Here is an 18,704-nt window from a genome sequence, read left to right as displayed (position 1 = left end):
TCACAGTCTTAATCTCACTTTTATACATTTATATGTCCTCCATCACGAGAAAAACACTACAAGAACATGTTAAAACACAATTTTCATTAAGAGTGGGCTTTAATTCTAGAGCAAAACAATCAACAAAACACCAATCAGGAACACGGACTGCACAAATTTTCTTTAAAACGAGCAACTTTTTATAGTTTTATCATTCCTTTTTTTCCCTTTAGAAACTCAAACTTGAAGTTATAATTTTTTTTGTTTGGAATCACAGTAGTTGTCAATGTCACTCAGACTCAGCTGTTTTACAACTTTTTGAAATTGAAATTTAATGATCACATGTTATGATGTGTTCCAAACCCAACAATTAAAGATGTCAAAAGTTACTTTTGAACTAAATTGGACAGTTTTAGTGACTTTAAAATGCTTCCACTAAGCGATATTACCAATTCTGGTTGAATATATTCACAGTAAAAGCAAAAATTATTTCTCAGTTCAATCATTTTGGTTTTCTATCACAGTTCTACCAAATTCCTTATTTCTGGCCACACCACAGATGTAGTCCTTTTCTCCAAAGAGTCGTGTTTGAGTCTGTTTTGATCATGAATGTATCAGTGGGGTTAAGGCTGTTACACTATATTTGCAGGCCAAGCAAACACTTCTCTCCATGCTTTTATGAGAAGGCACTCTAATTATGAAAAGCCATTTCCACGTTTGTACACGCTGCATTATTTCTGCCTAAGTAAAACGCTGTTGCCAGATGAGAGAAAAAAAACATCCATCCTCAGAAATTTTTCCGGGAATAAAAAAGAAAGCTAACATTTTATGTTTCTCTTTTAAATGTGTGGGTTTTTGTGTTTCATGCTACATTATCAACAGTCCTAGGTTCACATTATATGAGGTTATCCATTAGTTTAGAGAGTCTTGATGTTGTGTCGTGTTCAGCTACCACTTATCCATTAACTAAAGTGATGGAAAAAATTAGGCTCATTCAAAAAAAAAAACAAACAAACAAAAAAGATTTATGGAGGCTTAAACTTACTGTAATTTTCTGGATAATTTGTATTTAAAGTGCTAAATTTTAAATAGTTTACTCTAACTTTATGGAGATTAGAGTTCTAAGACAGTGGTAATAGAAAATATTAATTGCAACTAGGCTAGGCTACTAGGCTGTTTTTCCAAATGAGAAAAAAACAAAAACAAAGCTACAGATAGCAAGTTGACCATAGGTTATTATGTTAATATGCTACTGGTCCGGCCCACTTGAGATCCAATGGGTTGAATGTGCCCCCCCCCCAACCAAAATGAGTTTGACACCCCTAGGTTCCCCCTCCTTTAGGGATCGCTACTGTAATTTATTTCCCCAGCTCTCACTACAAATCACAATGTCATCTGCAAACATCAAGATCCACACAGATTCCTGTCTGATCACACCTGTCAGTCTGTCCATCACCACAGCAAACAATGGAGCTCAGGGTTGATTTTTGGTGCAGACCCATCTTAACCATGATCTTCTTTCCACTTTTAACCCTAATGCATGACAGATTTACCAACAAATTACCATAGCAGTTTATCAATCTCTGCACAAGAACTAAAAACAAATAAAAACTAAGCCATTTGCTTTGTATTATTCTCATTCTGTGCTTCTAAAATTCTGGGATCTATTTAATGACAAAACAACTATGTAACTGCATTTAGTTCCAATGCATTCCAGCCTGTGGACATGTAAGAGAATTTAACTTCAGAATTTAGTTATTTGCACAGGTGAGTAGAATCTTCACTTTAAGTCAATTAGTGGATGTTCACGTAGCAAAAATAGGACACTTTAAGTTGGTTTTATTACATATACTTGAGTACAAGTAGGCCTATACCAGGGGTCTGCAACCTATCGCTCTTTTATCTCTCCATCGCATAATGTAAAATAAGTCATGGAGACTGCTGACCCAGCCATGTCGACCGTCAGAGTCAGCAGCTCCCTGCTTATGGCTAACCAAAACTACCTAAGGAAAACAAATAAACAAAGCCTGCAAACCAAGACTACCAAGGTCCAACACCAAAGTAAAATAACAAAACCCAGCAGTATAAGACTGCCGAGGTCAAAGAGGGGAAAAGCAAACAAAAAAACAAAACAAAAACGCGACTTAAAGTGACTAGCTGCATGGCTACCTGGATTGCTAAGCTAGTAACTCAAAGCTAACAAAAAACAAACAATAAAACATATTTGTAAAGGTTCTTCAGGGAGAAGAGTCAGTCAAGAAACCAAAGAAGAGCCTTTAACTTCAGAGAACAACAAAACTTCCATTTACAAACAAAAACCGGGAGTTTTCCTTGACATACAGAATTATTGAGACAGTTGTTCTCATGTAGCAGAAGTCACTCTGGCTAAAACACAGCGACGGACTGGACTGTTTCACACATGCAGATAAAGTTGGAGACACGATGGATTCACATTTATATTATATTTAGAAAACACCAGTTTGACGACGGTTACGTCATTTGATTTTGCTTTATATAAATAAATCAGATGTAGCAGAAGCTAGCATGCGTCGTTAGCCTCCACTTTGACGTTAAAGAGAAAATCTTCATCACAAAGTAAAACCTACGGAGCCCCTAAAGGGACATCGGTAAAAAAAATGAAATAAAAATAAAAAAATTTTACCATCTGGTGCGCACCACTTACTATCTCGTGCCCACCAGTTAGTAAGAGGTTCCCACCAGTTAGTAATTTTTTTTTTTTTACACTTAAATTTTTTTTACCGATGCCCCTTTAGGGGCTCCGTACAAACCAGCCGCAAACATTTAACAGAAAATGAAGATTCAATTAAATAGTTGTTGATTTGTGGAAACTTGTAAAAGGGATATTTGAGAATTTTCCTAATTAGGTAGACATCTGTTCATAAACTTTAGCACAGAAAATGTTCCTTTGTGTTGAAAAAATACCCAATTAATGAGAATGTATCTAAAAATAAAATATGATCGATGATCAAAGTTATGCAGCACATTTCTTACATTTTTAGTCAGCTTATGTGATTTAAATCATACATATGTAGCTGTTTCATTGCATTTTTCTATAGTAATTTTCTATATAAATGTGTCAGGTTTGTCCAGGTGAGTTTTATGTCTTATTTTTCAGAGTCATTGCTAACATCACCTCACCAGGGTGCATAGATCGTGTCTTCTAAATCTTCATTTAGTGTGAAAACCAGGGAGGGAGTGGGGATAGAAAGGTGGTGAAGTTGAGGAGATCAGAGGAGGATCCAATCTAACCTCTACAAGAGCCAAAGTCATTACCATGAGACAAAACGGTTTTATTCATCTTTAGTTTTCACACTGCCGGCTGGACTCCCTCCATTACGTTCAAGCATCGGTTTAATGAAAGCTCCAAGTGGAGGAAAAAAGGGTGAGAATGGAAGATACAAGAGAAAGAACATAGAGCTAAAAAATAAAAACTCGCAATCTGGCCCAGAATGTAACTGAGAAGAACACAACATTTATTCAAATCCTTTGTTTTTTTTGTTGATTTTTACTGGAAAAATATTTAAAAAATATATCAAATGAACAGAAAACAGAAGCTGTGAAATTCCCCGATATACTGTGAATACGGGGGAGACTTACATGAGACTATCGACGCTGTCCTAAAGCAACTGGACTTTCATTTAATCATGGTGAGTTCGAAGCTAGCACAGAAGTGGTTCAGACTCTGAGCTTTAACCTCCGAGGAACATGCATACAACTTTAAGGATCGGGTTTTATTGTTTTCATTGACAAAGAAGAAGCTGCAAAGTGGGGAAGTGGGTGATATTAAGACTTTTCTGCCGATTTCAAGAGGTTCTCTTTGCTCCTTCTCTTCACGTCCCAGTTGTAGACTCGCGCCATGTCTGAGAGGAAGGTGGGGTTAAGAAGAAACAGCAACAGGCAAACAGATCTGGAAATTATTGGTGATATCTAAGAGCACATATTTTTTTAAAAATATTTTTTAATTAAAAATTCTAGATTAAGTTAGTTAATTTAATTTAGTTTATTCCTTCTTACTACAAATAATTATTTAATCATATTTAACATTTTTATATAGAGATTTTAGATCTACGTGACCAAAAAAAAAGGTTTTTACTGAATAAGCGGGTGGCTGAGTATTTTCTATGACGACGAGAACAGAAGTTTGTTTCTGAGGAACAGTGTGACCGTGACCTCCACTTGTGTTGTCTGTGGAAACAACGCTGAGGAAGGATACTGACTTCAGTGGTGGTGAACTGGTCTCGCAGGAAATCCAGATCCTCCTCCAGAGTCTCTAGGTTGCGAGATGCTGTGGACAAGTTCTTCTCTAGGAGAGCCTGGGCTTCATCGATGTCGTACTCTAACATGACATTAGCCTAACCAGAAAGTAAAAAATAAAGCATTAAATCACTGGACTAAGGATTAATTGTAAAAAAAAAAAGACATTGAATTGTATAATTTATGTCACAAATTAATTCATGAGATCTGAGTTGTACTTACGCCTAACCATAGACAGACTTTGTCAGTGGGCGGCACTGAGGCCTTGCAGTAAACGCTGTCAGCCAGTAGGAAGTGTGTTTCCATGGGTTCTGTGGTTTCCTGGAGGCAAAAGCACTTTTTTAAAATCTATCATAAAGTCGTGTGGTTGGTCTGATTAATTAATCTGCATCTTTAGACTAGCCTGTAATTAGTCAAACTTTAAGTTTTCTCAAGTCTGAATGTGTTTCTTTATTCATATATTATTTCTGAAACTTCAATAACTGCTTGTAAAAGCATCATGTTACTGCTTTAAATAAAATGAAGACACTCATCTCAAATACAATACAAACTACTGGTACAAATCAAACTTAACACGACGGCGCTCGTCAGTTTGTATTAGAGGAATAAAAACCGAGTGGGTGGATGACAGTCTCACCTTTTTCTTCTGCATGTGTCGTAGAATTTCTAACGTCTGTGTGATTTGTGGGATCTGGTTTTTCAACCTTAACGGAGACACAAACGTATTCAGGAAATCAGTCAAGAGTTAAATAAAGAGATAATAATGTTCACAGTAGCTCAAAATGGAAGATTATGGTAGAATTGCTTCACTACTCACTACATAGTCACCATATAGTGTATTTGAAATTTAGTAGAGCTGTCTGATTGGGGATTGCAAAATCGAATTTCCCAGAAGTCTGTGCCAGAAACCAATGTGCATTGATGCTCACTAGATTGGTGAATATAGACCACAATGCATTGCCTTTGAACAATTTTAGGAAAAAAAAAAAAGTATTTTAATTTTTATTTTTTTTAGTGAACAACTCAACACAGTTGATTCATAGTTTATGTAAAACTCTCGTATTTATTTAGGTTTTTACTTTGTGAAATCATCGATATTTTAAAAGAAACAAACAAACAAAAAAAAGTAAGCACGGTGTCCGAATTGCAAAATGTCCCAACATCCTACAGTTTCTTAGTATTTAGGGAGTATGGAGGGAATTTGGCCATAGCCATAAAAAACGTTACGTGGAAGTTTTCGAGATTGGTTCACATATTTGGTTTCCTTCTAGCAACAACTACTGGGATTACCGTGTTTTTAGTGATGATAATGAACCAGTGCAGACCATTAAAAAGCTTTCAGGATTATTCTAAAGGCAGATCAACTGATTTCATTTGATATTGTAGAATCATTTTTCAACAAAATAACTTTTTCCTCTTCATATACTGATTCTATAAGCTAAAAATGAATCAATTCATGAATCAAGCAAGATAAGGTATGAAGTTCTAAACCTCAAAGGACAAACAACAGTTTGGAGTTTAAAAGTCATTATATTGTGACTTTTTCTTTAACAAAAGCATAGCTCTGAGGTTACACACAGTTCATAATACTGACAGGTTTGTAGTCCTTTCTTTTCACGTTTCACTGAATCAATGTTCTTTTGTGAATTTTAAATACATAAACCCCTATGGATGTGTGCAATTGTGGTCACTCCTTTTGTTCTTTTAAGAATCAATAAGAATCATATTTTTAGTTAGAAATCGGACATGTCAAAGACTATAAACAAAACCCTGTAAAGACAGAAGGAAGAGTTGAAGAATCTCCTGTTTAAAAGAGAGTACTTCTGCTGTCAGAACTGTATCGTCTGCATGTGTGCCGTACAATCCATCTTTCATTACCTAAGTTTCTTCTGAGACAGGTTAAGCTCCATGTATTTATATTTCTGGTACTGTTCGTCCAGCCTCCTCAGCACGGTGTCTGCCGTCTCATTGCCCGGCTGCTTCATAAAAGAGTCCACATCCTCCTGTGAACCAGAGAGTTTAAACAGGAAATGATGACACCAGTCACAAAGTCCAAATATTAAAAAGTATTTGGATTATTGATTTTTATAGAATAAAGATTTAAAAGATCATGTTAATATATATATATTTTAAATCAATGTCTGTATTATTGAAAGCTTTTGTTTCTTTTGTAGTTTGGTACTTTTTAAACTCTGATGTAATTTACACAAATGTACAGGAATATTAAAAATAATATTTAACATAATAAGTAATATATAAAATGAAGATGAAACAGGATTAAAATCATATATACAGCAACAATTAAATAGAATTATTTTAAAATAATGGCAACTTTAGATTTCTTAAAATATTAAATGTTAAATTTAATTGAAAAAAACAGAAAAAACTTTGTAATATTTGTAATTTGTTGTGCCAAATATTTACAGGTTCTATTTACATTTTATTTACATTTAATGATAAAAAGAGTAGAAAACTATCAAAAACTTCCCATTACAAATGGTAATTTATTTTTTAACAAGATAATATCATTAAAATTAAAGTGACAAACACTTTTACAATCTATTTTTCTTTACACAAACTACTTTTGATTACAATGAAAAAACAGTCTTTTTTCCACGAAAATAAAAGTAAATATTTACAGAAAATGACAAAAAAAAAAGACTCAAAAAGGCTCAAATTTTATATTTATTTTCTAAGTATTCATTAATTGCGTCTCTAGACACTGACAAGATAGTTACTATGCTCCAGTAAACCTATGAAACATATTTGACAGGATATATTTGAGTTTGAGTTTAATATTGTCGGCGGACTAATAAAAGCAGAAGTTGTGTTAACTGACAAAAATGTCCACACGAGCTGCCCAAAAGCAGCTCCCACCCGGCCGGCGATGACCATAGATGGAAGCGAGCAGCCGCCCAGCATGCACACACAGCGGATTAATCTGTTAGCTTCTATGCTACCGAGCTAGCGCGAGGCGCCTAGTCGTAACCTGTGACTATAAACATGTTACAGGAGCCAAATATCGATAGAAATGTGGACTTTCACGCACCAAAAACACTGCTTCAGGGATGCCGAGGTGCTTTTTCTTTGTCGCCTGTGAAGCATTGCTGTGATCTATGGTCGCCGCCATGTTGAAAATGAGATACTCCTTCCTGACATTCAAGCATGCGCACTAGACGTCCCCGGAAAAGAGACAGGGGGCTTTACTGCCCCTAGCGGTCAGAGTGGAGAGCTGCATGCTTTGACTATTAGAGATGATTAAACACAACATAAAGATCAAACAATTAACAATGTTTATTCAAATTTCGAATCTCTACAAAATCAGCTTTTAAAATCTGTATAAGAATCAACCAAAAGTGTAGTTTTACAAAGTTATGAAACCTAAAAAGTCTGTACAAATTCACCATTTATTATGTTGTTGTATTTAGATAATTTGGCCTTTAATTGTTTTTATTTTAATGCTGTTTGGTCATTAGTTAGAAGGATGAAAAAAAAACTAAAAAACATTGAGAGTCAGCCTATTATACTGGGTATAATAATAAACATTAAAAAAAAAGTCACAGCGGTTTATTTACCTACTTGCTTGCCGTAGTTTGGAAAATGACTAATCCTAAATACAAAGTGCATGGCTTAATATTATACACTTGAAGAGATTTTTTTTTAAAATTTTTGATACTTTCTAAGCAGTTTTAAATATTTAAAAAATTACATTAGTCTGGATATTAAAATGGTTCAATTTTTTGCATAGCTTTTTTTATTTTTATTTATTTTTTTAAGTCGGAATTTAAATCTCCACCTTCCACTCTACCCCTTTATGTGGGGGCTTGCCTGTTTTGGACATTTAATGCAATAGATATTTCTTTCTCCCCAGATTGTGCATTTGAAAAAGACCGCATAGACTATTTTGTTTTTTCTGGTTTGTTAAAAATATAATATATTTATTATTATTCCCTATTCTCATTCTACCGTTTTCTGCAAAACATTAGAGAGTTTAACATGAAACTTAAAAAGATTCCCTGAAAGTGGCCGAAGAGATTTAATTAACCTGTTATTGTAGAAGGAAAGATTACTTTTTTGTTTTTTAATATCTGGATGTTTTATTATAAAAACATATCTGCCACACCGGAAATTGAAGTTTCCTTTGAGACATTTCATGCAGTGTTGTACCTTTTCCACTAGATGGCAATAAAAGCCAAGTAAGTAATTCATGGCAAAGGAACATAAAAGTGTTTAAATATATATATATATACTTACTTTTTATTTTTCCATCATCAACCAAACAGCTGGATGACTCAGTTTTCTGCACGCAGGACTGGCGTATGGTAAACCCAGAGTTCATTTCCAAGGTTGTGTGATGAGCTTCATCCATTGTGGGTCCTCAGCCAAGACCTTCATGCTACTGCCTAATAACTATGTGGCCTCAGGGGGGCCCAAGTCTGGAACTCCCTTTGCCGACCCCTGACAGAATAAGCTGAAAGGCGAACAAAAAGCCATCACCGGTTGCCAAATAGAATATACTGCAGATGGATGACCAACAAATCCGTTTTGTCAGCTTTGGGGTTCTTTATAGTGAGGGATAAACAGCATAATACGATTAAAAGTTGTTTTTCATGGTATGGGCCCTTTAAGGGAGCAGTGATCTGCAGCCACAGGCACTCATAAACCCTTTGGAGGTTATTTCCCCACATATAATCACTACTGAGCTTCTATTCTTAGGATATTTGTTGTGACCTGAAAGTAGATTCAACCTCCCGGTTTCTGAGCAGACGTGGCCACTTAGCATAGTTCACCTACCGGGGAAAAACTGGAGCCAGTTCTTCCTGTAATAATTCCTTGTGGTCGCTTTCAATATGCCAGGCAAACAGAAGTCGAAAAGAAAATAAACATGTTGAGAAAAGACACGAGTAGAGTTACCTGCTGAGCCAGTCACTGTGGGAGGAGCTTCCTTCTTGTGATATCAGAAAAAGTTCCGTTTGAAGGAACCACTTTTACATTTTAACACACAAGGTTAAGGACTGTCTTACAAACCCACAGGTAGGTCATTGTGTTTTACCATATTGCTTAAATTTATAATAATTGTCTGAATTAAATTACACAAAAAGTCAGTATCTAAATGCATGTGTTCCTCTTTGTTTCACAACTGTAGATATATGTTTATAAATGCATAAAAATGACTTGTGAGAAGAAAAAAAAACGGTGTATTTCTTAGGTTGAAAAATTTATACATTTAAATTCTTATTTTAGGAGTTCTATAAAACTGAATCCTTCAAAATATAATTTATTTTTTGTGATCAGTTGTTCCTCTTGGCAGCAGTACATGTAGTGGAGGAGTGTGGTTTTCCTTTTGATATGATTTACACCACGGATTGAGTTTACCAGAAGCTGTTTACACAACTCCGTGCTTCCCGGCACGTAGATAAGTAACAATAGCAACAAAATTATTAGCCAATGTTGCAAAGGTTAACTGATAAACAGTCAATCCTTCTGACAAAAACTAAATTGTCTGCTAAAATGAAGGATTAATGTTTTTTTCCAAATAAAACAGGATTTTTTTTTGTGTACTTGTGAATTCCGACCTTAAAAGCATTTCCCTCATATCTTGGTGAGTTCCACAATAATCATTCAGATTATCGTGTTACAATTAGTCTAATGTTTGATTTTTTTCTAATTTCATTGCATTATTGCTGGTTGACAGCTGGTTCCACATGCAGCAAGTTTAGTAGTTCAGACAGGAACTAAGCACAGCTACAAGTCCACAAAGCTAAATCAGGGTCAGACAGGCAGAGGTCAAACATTAGCATGAGATCATCCTAGAGTTGTCAGAGTTCAGACGTGGGTCAGGACAGGCAATCAGAGATAAAGCAGCATCGGCTACAAAGATGATCAGGTCCAGTGAGAAACGCTCAGTAATGCAACCAGGATGGCACAAACAATACTTCGCACTGAGCGAGGCTCTGTGCTTAAAGGGTAACCAAACCCTAAATCAACATTTTTTGGCTCTTGACCTCTATAAATGGGGCTTTCAATGTGCTATCTGTTGGTCGTTGCCAAATGTTTAATAAATTAAAATAAAACTTTTAAATTCATACAAATGTAGTCAAAAACCGCCTGTGTGCTGCCCCCTAAAGGTTGAATAAAGGTATTACATTTGAATTTAGTGATTGGTCAAACCATGGAAGTTTCAGAAGTCTGACATCATGATCTGCAGCTCCAGTAATGATGAGAGTCTAGCCCCCAAGCCCCACCCCTCTGACTGGATTGTCAAATTTTGGCTTCGGGTGGAGTCAGCCTCCAACTTCCCTGTTTGGTTACCCTTTAAGTGTCCATCCATCCATTTTCCTGACCGCTTCCTCCCCTTTGGGGTTGCGGGGGTGCCGGAGCCTATCCCGGCTACTGATGGGTGAAGGTGGGGTACACCCTGGACAGGTTGCCAGTCCGTCGCAGGGCATCCTTTAAGTGTCCTGTGGGCAAATGAGAGACAGCTGAGCAGCATCCAGGAACTGCGCGTTGGGGTTGCTGGGAGATGTAGTGCAGTCAGTACTCTGGAGATGGTTGACCAGAGGGGGAGACAGAGCGCTGACTCCTGACAAACACATATCACTGGCAATTATAAATACATACACTGTATGTGTGTGTGTGTGTTTTCATTTTGAAATTGCACATTTTGTGTTAGAATCCTTTTTAAGAATAAAAAAGATAGTGAATTGTTTGAAAATAATATGTTTATTTTAACAGAAATGGCTTCCGAGTACATTGAAGAGCAGTTCAAGTGTAGCATCTGTCTGGACAGCTTCATCAACCCAACCTCCATACCATGCGGCCACAACTTCTGCCTGGAATGCATCAAGCAATTCTGGGACACCCAACAAAAAACACAATGTCCCCTTTGCAAAGAGATCTTTCTAAATCGCCCTAACCTCAGAATCAACATGGGTTTAAGAGACATCACTGACCAGTTTCAAAGGTACTTAAGTCATTTTTTTTTTTTTGGTAGTTTATGCATGATTTTGAACAGTAAATTAAATTATCATTTACTTTTACTTTAACTAATCTGGTTTGTGTTTAATCCAAAGATCTCTGAAGGAAAAAGCAAAAAGCAAGAAAGCCCCACCTAGAAGAGCCAACTCAGAACAATCCATGAAATCCGAGGGCGTTCCTTGTGACATCTGCCGGGGAAGCAAGCTGGCGGCTGCGAAGTCGTGCCTGGTCTGTCAGGTGTCTTACTGTGAAATCCACCTGACTCCTCACCTGAGGGATCCGGTGATGATGAAGCACAGGCTCACGGATCCAGCTACCTTTGCCTTCCGCCACGTCTGCAGAAAGCACAACTGGCCTTTGGAGATGTTCTGCAAGAAAGAGCAGATGCCCGTTTGCACCAAATGCGCCGAGGGTGACCATAAACACCACGAGACGGTACCTGTGGAGAGGGAGAGTATAAGGATCAAGGTGAGAAACATAGTTCTCGCCACATACTTAAACACTCACCAAAATTTGCACAGCTAGTATCCAGTGAAAATAAATTTCGGGCATACTAAATTACCCCCCCCCCCCTTTTTTTATTTTAATTTTAATTTTTATTAAATTGTCAACTTTATTGCGGACGAAACTCACAAAAATGAATGGGGCCAAAATATCTTATCGAGCACAATTTTTTTTAAATCCACCAATAAAATCAAAACACAGGTGTTAACATTATCCCAAGAAAGTTTTGAAATTATTATGGTATGGCCGTAGGACTTCCAGTTTGGTCGTCATTTTGCGCCAAAGTTGAAATTTGGCGATTTTCACCTTTTCCCACAATATATGCCAAAGAAAAAATGTATTTCCAGCGATCTTCATGAAACTGTACACACATCCCATTGGGTTAAGTCTACAATCACAACTGAAGTTTCGTTGACTTTTGACCTCTGTGAGAGACGCCATCTTGAATTAAAAAAAAAATCCACATTGGGCCAAACTACAAATTTAAACATGTCCTAGAAAGTTCAGTCTATTGTGTCATAATTCCTCAAGCATCAGTGGGATACCACTTGGGAAAAAATGTTGGAATTAGAAGTTGTAGATTTTGAACAGCTTTAGCGTGGTGAGCTAGCAAAAGTGGCATTCACCTGCCGCTTGCATATTTTTCACCAGAATCTTGTGAACATTTGATACATGAATCATTGGATAAAGATGAACAAAACAATATAATATACGATAAGAACATTTTAGGAATGTGGGCGTGGTTAACAAAAAACCTCTGTTGTCAAAGAAATAACATTTATTTTTGTCAGTTCTTCTTAAAATTCACATGTCTGTCACTCCTAGGTGGCCAAAAAACAAAATGGTTCCTATGGAGAAAATGAAAAACAAAAGAGCCGCCATTTTGAAAAATGTGTTCTGATCAGGCAGGTAGAGATAAAAGGGGAGAGTGGGGGCAGGTAGCAGCAGTTCAGCTAGTGAGGACATGTGAAAAAGGGTTTAATGGGAGAGGGGGCTGCAGGCCCCCAAAGTGATTTTTTGAGATGTGTTTTATGACATCAAAGTGTAGACTTAATGCACTGTAATGTAAACAGATGCTTTCATCTTTTACTGTTCTAGACTCAGATAAAGAACACCCAAATGGAGATCCAAGAAATGATTCATGCCCGACTGAGAAAGACTGAGAAGATAGCGCAGTCACTGGAGATGAGCAGAGTAAGACTTACCTTTTTGTTTTACCTTTTAGAACCACATAAGACTTACTTCTCTTCATCCACTGGTTTGAGAAATAATCCCTCCTTCCTAATGTATTCATTTCTGCAGTTGGCTAAAGAACTTGGGGTGCAGAAGAGTGCAAAAATTCTCACGATTGCAAAGACGGCTGTTGAGAGACACCAGGATTTGCTCACTGAGGAGATTGAGCAGAAGCATGAAGAAGCAGAGGCGAAAGCGGAGGAGTTTGTGCAGGAGCTCCAGCGTGAGCTGTTGGAACTGCACAGCAGGAACAATGACCTGCAGCAGCTGGAGGAAAACAAGGACCCTCTTTGTCTGCTGCAGGTGAGAGTCCTCCACATTTGACTTCATTTTTTATTTTTTTGTTTCAGAAGAAAGTAGCAGGAAACCATCAAGAAAAACAAAGAAAGGTGTAAAAATGCTCAGTTTGTGACGTAAACAGTACATCCCAACACATTCTCCAAGTCGCCACATATTGACATTTGGTTAAGGACTCCTCTGTGTCACTTTTTGACGTTTTGTGTTTTTTGGTTCCCATTAAATCACGGATCCCCAATCTGTGTGCCGCAAACCGGACAGTCCAGTAACGCGATGTGGAGCGCACTGGTACCCGAACCCGGTACTGGTACCCTAACTCTAACTTGGCACTGGATGCTGTACCAGATATAGTACTGGACCCATACCGGTACCAGATGCAGTACCGGGCGCGACCCGCACGCGAACTGCTTCTGGGTTAGGGTACTGGTACTGGACGTGTCCTGAGGACCAGTCCGCGTCCAGTACTGTGTTTCCAGCCCTTGATTTTACAAACGACCATCACGTCAAAAAATGCAGACTTAGGGACACCCAAATCTGCAAAAAGTGACGCAGAGGGGTCCTTAACCAAACGTCAATATGTGACGACTTGGGAGTGAGAATGTGTTGTATATCCAGATTACTTTTCAATAATCTTCTATGTTTATAAGAATGATCAACCCTTCTCTTTTAGAGCTACTTGTGTTTGAGTGCTCCGCTGTCCATGAGGGACTGGTCCAAAGTCAGGGATGAGCCAGAGATTTACATGAGGACCGTGAGGAGGTCTTTCACTGAGCTGCTGGAGATCTGCCATGAACTCGAGCACAAACTGTTAGCTGAAGGTCAGTGATGAAAAAAAAATGGATTCCCTTTAAATAAAATGACTGAAATGTGTCCAAAACACTCATATGAAAGTATGTTTTCACCTTTGTTTAGTAAAATGCTCATATTTTTTCTTATTTGTTACAGAACTAAGCGAGATAAGTAAATATTCAGGTAAGTTTACTAAGCTGACAATATAGAAACACTGTAGATCAGGGGTATTCAAGTCCAGGCCTCGAGGGGCGGTGTCCTACATGTTTTCCAACCAACCTTCCATTGAAGCTCCTTATTGGCTGCTAATTTCCAGGATCAGGTATGTTTAGCCAATAAGGAGCTTCAATGGAAGGTTGGTTGGAAAACATGTAGGACACCGGCCCTCGAGGCCTGGACTTGAATACCCCTGCTGTAGATTGTTAAAATAATGAAATATGTTTCTTCTGTGTCTTCTTGGTTCTATGTTGCTACACTAGAAAACTATATTAAGTTTATATTATATGTAACTAAAAAACTTTACCTCCAGAGAATACTTCATAATCTTCTTTTGCTTTAGTGGATGTAACTCTGGATCCTGCGACTGCTGCCGAATGGCTTGTTTTATCTTCAGATGGTAAAAAGGTACAACATATTTGATATTCCTTTGTGATACTTGATCGGAAACTCTTCAGTGTCGTCACTTCAGTGCATCATTTTAATTGATGGTTACCCCCAGGTGGCTCTGAGCCCCCAGCAGAGGAGACAATCTCTGCCTCAGAGCCCTCGCAGGTTTGACTCCTGCGTCGCCGTTCTGGGCAAACAAAGCTTCACTTCTGGTCGACATCTCTGGGTGGTTCAGGTAAGATAAATTTGAAATGTTAAATGGAAAATAAAGAAACATAATGCATTTTTTTAAAATTCTTATTGATCCTTACAGCTGATGGATTCAGCTCTTCTGTGCTAATGTCATGATTTTAAAAAAGACGCCAGAAACACAGTTTTAATCTAAAATTATTTTATATATATGTCCTCCATCATGAGAAAAATGCTACAGGAACATGCTAAAAACACTCAAATCATGATTTTAACTGAAGTGGGTTTTAAGTAAATTCAAACTCACTTTAAAGCTCCTTGTTTGAACTTCAAATGCAGGATAAATTGGTTTTCTCTTACTCTATGGCTTCCAGAATCAATAGTCAAAACATTTTTGACCTTTAACGGCGATTAGGCGCTTAGGAAATAAAAATTATAAATGTGTTATAAAGTCTGATCCTCCTCTTCCCAATGGTTTTGTTCATTTGTTTGGTTTAGGTTGGGGATAAATCCGACTGGGATCTCGGTGTTGCCAGAGAGTCCATCAACCCTAAGGGTTCTATAACCGTCCGTCCCGACAGCGGTTTCTGGGCCATCTGCAGACGTAACGGTGGGAGTCTGCGAGCCTGTGCGGGACCTTCAGTCACGCTCAACCTCCATGAAACGCCATTCCTGATCGGCATATTTCTGGACTACGAGGAGGGCTCTGTGTCCTTTTACGACATAGCTGCAAAGACTCACATCTATACTTTCAGCAACTGCGCCTTCACCGAGCCTTTGTACCCTTACTTCAACCCCTGTCTCATTAACAATGGGAAAAACACAGAGCCACTGGTCATCTGCCCTGTGGACATTATGCCCACTGAAAGTGTAGCGGTTTGAACATTCAAATTGAGCTAATATGGTGGAATACAAAACATTTTGGTAGTTGAATATGTAGGTTTTACATATATCTTTTTAAATTGTAACTTTTTGTCAGGAGTCAGGCTCGGTCTCCCACTTTGGTCACCGGCGGGAGTTGTCTCCAGAGTATTGACAGCACTATATCTCCTAGTAACCCCAAGATGCTGCTCAGCTGACACTCAGTGACAAGCACCCACATGATACTTAAGCACTGCACATAGTCTCTCTCAGTGCGAAGTATTGTTTGTGCCATCCTGCCTCCATTACTGAGCGTTTCTCTCTGGATTTGATCTTCTGTTTACGTAACCTTGCCTCTTTTCTGATTTCATGCCCTGACCCTCACCTGGACTCTGACACCTCTAATCTCTTCTTTGATGCTCTTATGCTCTTGATTGACCTCTGCCTGTCTGACCCGAATTTAGTTTGCAGACTTTAAACACTTGATTAAGAAAAAGAAGAATGGTGTCCTAAGACCTTGCATTGACTACCACAGCCTGAAACTGGTGTGACTGACAATGGCAACTTAGAACATGATCAAATGTAACAAAATCCAAACTAAACCACTGAATCCAAACACTTTTAAAGCTCAGATTTGGCTCTGTCTACATTTACACATACAAACAAATGCAGCTTTTCCTCCTTCTATAATTTCTGCTGAAATGTGCAAACCTCAGTTAGTTTTAAAGCTTTTTCCCCCCTACTACTCACCTTTTTCTCCAATTCAGAAATATATACATTAAACGACACTGTAACATCTTACTTTATATGGATTTGGAGTTTCCAATTTTTTTGTGACACTCAAAGTGGTGTGTTCATTTTTGACCAAAGTGTATTTTCACAGCTACACATAAATATTTTCACAGGTACACATAAAAACCATGGCTAGATGTGTCCATGCCAATGTTGGTCTGAATGCAACCAATGTTTTGTGTGTTTTCATGTGATGTTTTTGTTTGTTTGTTTGATTTTATTAGAGATTTTAGTATCTTAGCAATAAAAGTTGTACTTCTCTCTTAATGTAGCAACATTGTAGGGGTGGGATTATATAAGTTTGCTTTTTCCCACTCCCTTTCAAGCAATCAATCAAACTTTTCTTGACTTTAATTAAGAATTACTACATTCAATGAATCAAATGTGACATTTCTGGAATGAGTTAGAAAAATCTGTGTTTTGTACTTTATTGTCCACAGTCTATGAAACAGACCCAATCGATCGATCGATCGATCAATCAATCAATCAATCAATCGTGTTTTTGTTTTGGTTATTTCATTTTTTAACATATAGAAGTGAATTTATTTACTTTTTAAAAAAACTTTCCATATAGCTTTGCTACAAAGACCACTGAAAAGATTTTACTGTTTGACTAGAGTTGTTGTATGTATGAGTAGTGTAAAGCTGTGTTCACACCAAGTCAAATATACAGATGAGATCAAAGGTCCTGTGGTGTGATTTCAGTGTTGGGAGTGGTGCAGCAGTCAGGCAATAGAGCAGTTCGGGAACCATCCGAGTTCAAATATCTGAACTTTGGCAAAGAACTTGTGTCCCATCAACAAATCAGGAACTAAACTTTGGCCCATGTGTTGATGATGTGATCAGGAAGTGGAGTCCATTACCAACATACTGAACTTTGCAATTTTTAATTTATTTTCATCAAAACTATAAACAAAAAAAAAATCTATTTTGATATTTTTCCTCCTCCGACTAGTCATCAAACTGGATCACAGAGATATAGAGAAGTGACCATCATTGAGATGCAGCTCCTGCAGTAGATGGTGAACATCACCAAACTGGGAGAGTCTCTGAATGATCTCATGAACCCAGACATGGAGACGTCAAGGATCAGATTATTGAATAAGATAAGTAGTAAAATTTGAAACATATAATGGAAACAAGTTTACAGTGTGGTGGAGAGATAGTCATGAAATAACAGTAAAGAAGGAGAAACCATGTGGGATAAGTTAGGCAGCATAGACTGAAGAGAAAAAGAGATCGTACAACAAAAGGCAAGAAGTGAAGGGAAGATGGAGACAGAGTGACAAAGAAATGAATAAAGAAATCATCAGATAAGTACAGAAAAGCCAGTTTGTTGAGACAAAATAATAATGTTTTATAAAATACAGAACATGATCCGGATGCGACATTTGCTTTGACTAAATGACTTAGTTACAGCGGCCAGGTTCACACTGCCTGTCAGCAGACTTGTTACTCTCATGGGAAGTATTTGGCTTAGAGCAGTTGAGTGACGGCATCAGCCTTTAGGGTGTTTAATTGTCTGCTCAAAAACTACTTTGTCTTTCTCTCTGTTTAACACGAATCTCCACCCTATTGTTGGAATTCATCAACAATTACAAAATATTTTTTAAAAGTAATTTCCAAAGTTGTAAAATAATGCCATAAACACTCCTGCTAGAACTTGTTTGACCTTTTATGGTCTCGGTGTTTTGAGGATTTGTCTATTTTTTGTGTAATTGTTTTTTATAAACCTTTTTTGTTTTTGTTATCTGAACCCTGATTGGCTGTAGACCACTGTCAATTAATCTCCTACATGCTTTGTCTCCTGTACAGAATGTATTCAGTTTGCTAAATTTGCATAAATCTTTGATGGCAAGCACATCTTTTCTTTTATTCTATAATACTTTTTTCTTATTAAGGTGTAAATGTGAAAAAAAATAAAAATGTTGTCTGAGAAACGTGTATAAAGTGTGTTTTGAGGATTTTTGTAGTGGATTTCATCTATCGCGCATAACCAAAGGACCATTGTATAACCAAAAAAGAGCTTAAAGGCAAAACATCAAAAATGTAGATTCTAAAACTTCAAAACTAAAAATGTAAACCACATCTAACATAGAAATAGATTGCAAAATAAATGATGAAAAGGATGCTGCTTTGATACTATCGTGGGGCATTGTATTCCAAATGTTACAACCCATTACTATTTCTTTGAGATCAAA

General features: G+C 37.4%; 2 protein-coding genes across 2 annotated transcripts; one reads left to right on the top strand and one right to left on the bottom strand.

Moving 5' to 3' along the window:
• Window positions 1-3,272: 3,272 nt before the first annotated feature.
• vbp1 (von Hippel-Lindau binding protein 1) lies at window positions 3,273-7,458 on the bottom strand. Its single transcript, XM_024288819.2, has 6 exons — window positions 7,304-7,458; window positions 6,133-6,257; window positions 4,892-4,958; window positions 4,477-4,575; window positions 4,214-4,352; window positions 3,273-3,860 (listed from the first exon to the last, which is right to left on the bottom strand). Exons 1-6 carry the CDS (start codon window positions 7,382-7,384, stop codon window positions 3,784-3,786), a joined length of 588 nt encoding a protein of 195 aa, XP_024144587.1. The 5' UTR covers window positions 7,385-7,458; the 3' UTR covers window positions 3,273-3,783.
• A 1,738-nt stretch (window positions 7,459-9,196) lies between these two features.
• Window positions 9,197-18,577, top strand: LOC112156281 (nuclear factor 7, brain). Its single transcript, XM_024288515.2, has 10 exons — window positions 9,197-9,288; window positions 10,990-11,218; window positions 11,328-11,700; window positions 12,835-12,930; window positions 13,039-13,272; window positions 13,937-14,084; window positions 14,212-14,238; window positions 14,615-14,679; window positions 14,774-14,896; window positions 15,349-18,577. Exons 2-10 carry the CDS (start codon window positions 10,992-10,994, stop codon window positions 15,730-15,732), a joined length of 1,677 nt encoding a protein of 558 aa, XP_024144283.1. The 5' UTR covers window positions 9,197-9,288; window positions 10,990-10,991; the 3' UTR covers window positions 15,733-18,577.
• The last annotated feature ends 127 nt before the right edge of the window (window positions 18,578-18,704 follow it).

Source organism: Oryzias melastigma, linkage group LG18 (genome assembly GCF_002922805.2).
Source record: "Oryzias melastigma strain HK-1 linkage group LG18, ASM292280v2, whole genome shotgun sequence".
Classification (NCBI taxonomy): Eukaryota; Metazoa; Chordata; class Actinopteri; order Beloniformes; family Adrianichthyidae; genus Oryzias; species Oryzias melastigma.
Note: the sequence above shows the minus strand (reverse complement) of the source record. Positions and strands in the feature narration are given on the sequence as shown.

Bases quoted from the DNA above. Each gene is read 5' to 3' on its own strand.
- vbp1 (XM_024288819.2), bottom strand. From the start codon at position 7,384: ATGGCGGCGACCATAGATCACAGCAATGCTTCACAGGCGACAAAGAAA. The intron at 6,258-7,303 runs GTGCGTGAAAGT...TCTGGTTCACAG, and splicing joins TCCCTGAAGCAGTGTTTTTG to GAGGATGTGGACTCTTTTAT. The intron at 4,959-6,132 runs GTAATGAAAGAT...GTCTCCGTTAAG, and splicing joins CTGTCTCAGAAGAAACTTAG to GTTGAAAAACCAGATCCCAC.
- LOC112156281 (XM_024288515.2), top strand. From the start codon at position 10,992: ATGGCTTCCGAGTACATTGAAGAGCAGTTCAAGTGTAGCATCTGTCTG. The intron at 11,219-11,327 runs GTACTTAAGTCA...TTTAATCCAAAG, and splicing joins ATCACTGACCAGTTTCAAAG to ATCTCTGAAGGAAAAAGCAA. The intron at 14,680-14,773 runs GTACAACATATT...GGTTACCCCCAG, and splicing joins TATCTTCAGATGGTAAAAAG to GTGGCTCTGAGCCCCCAGCA.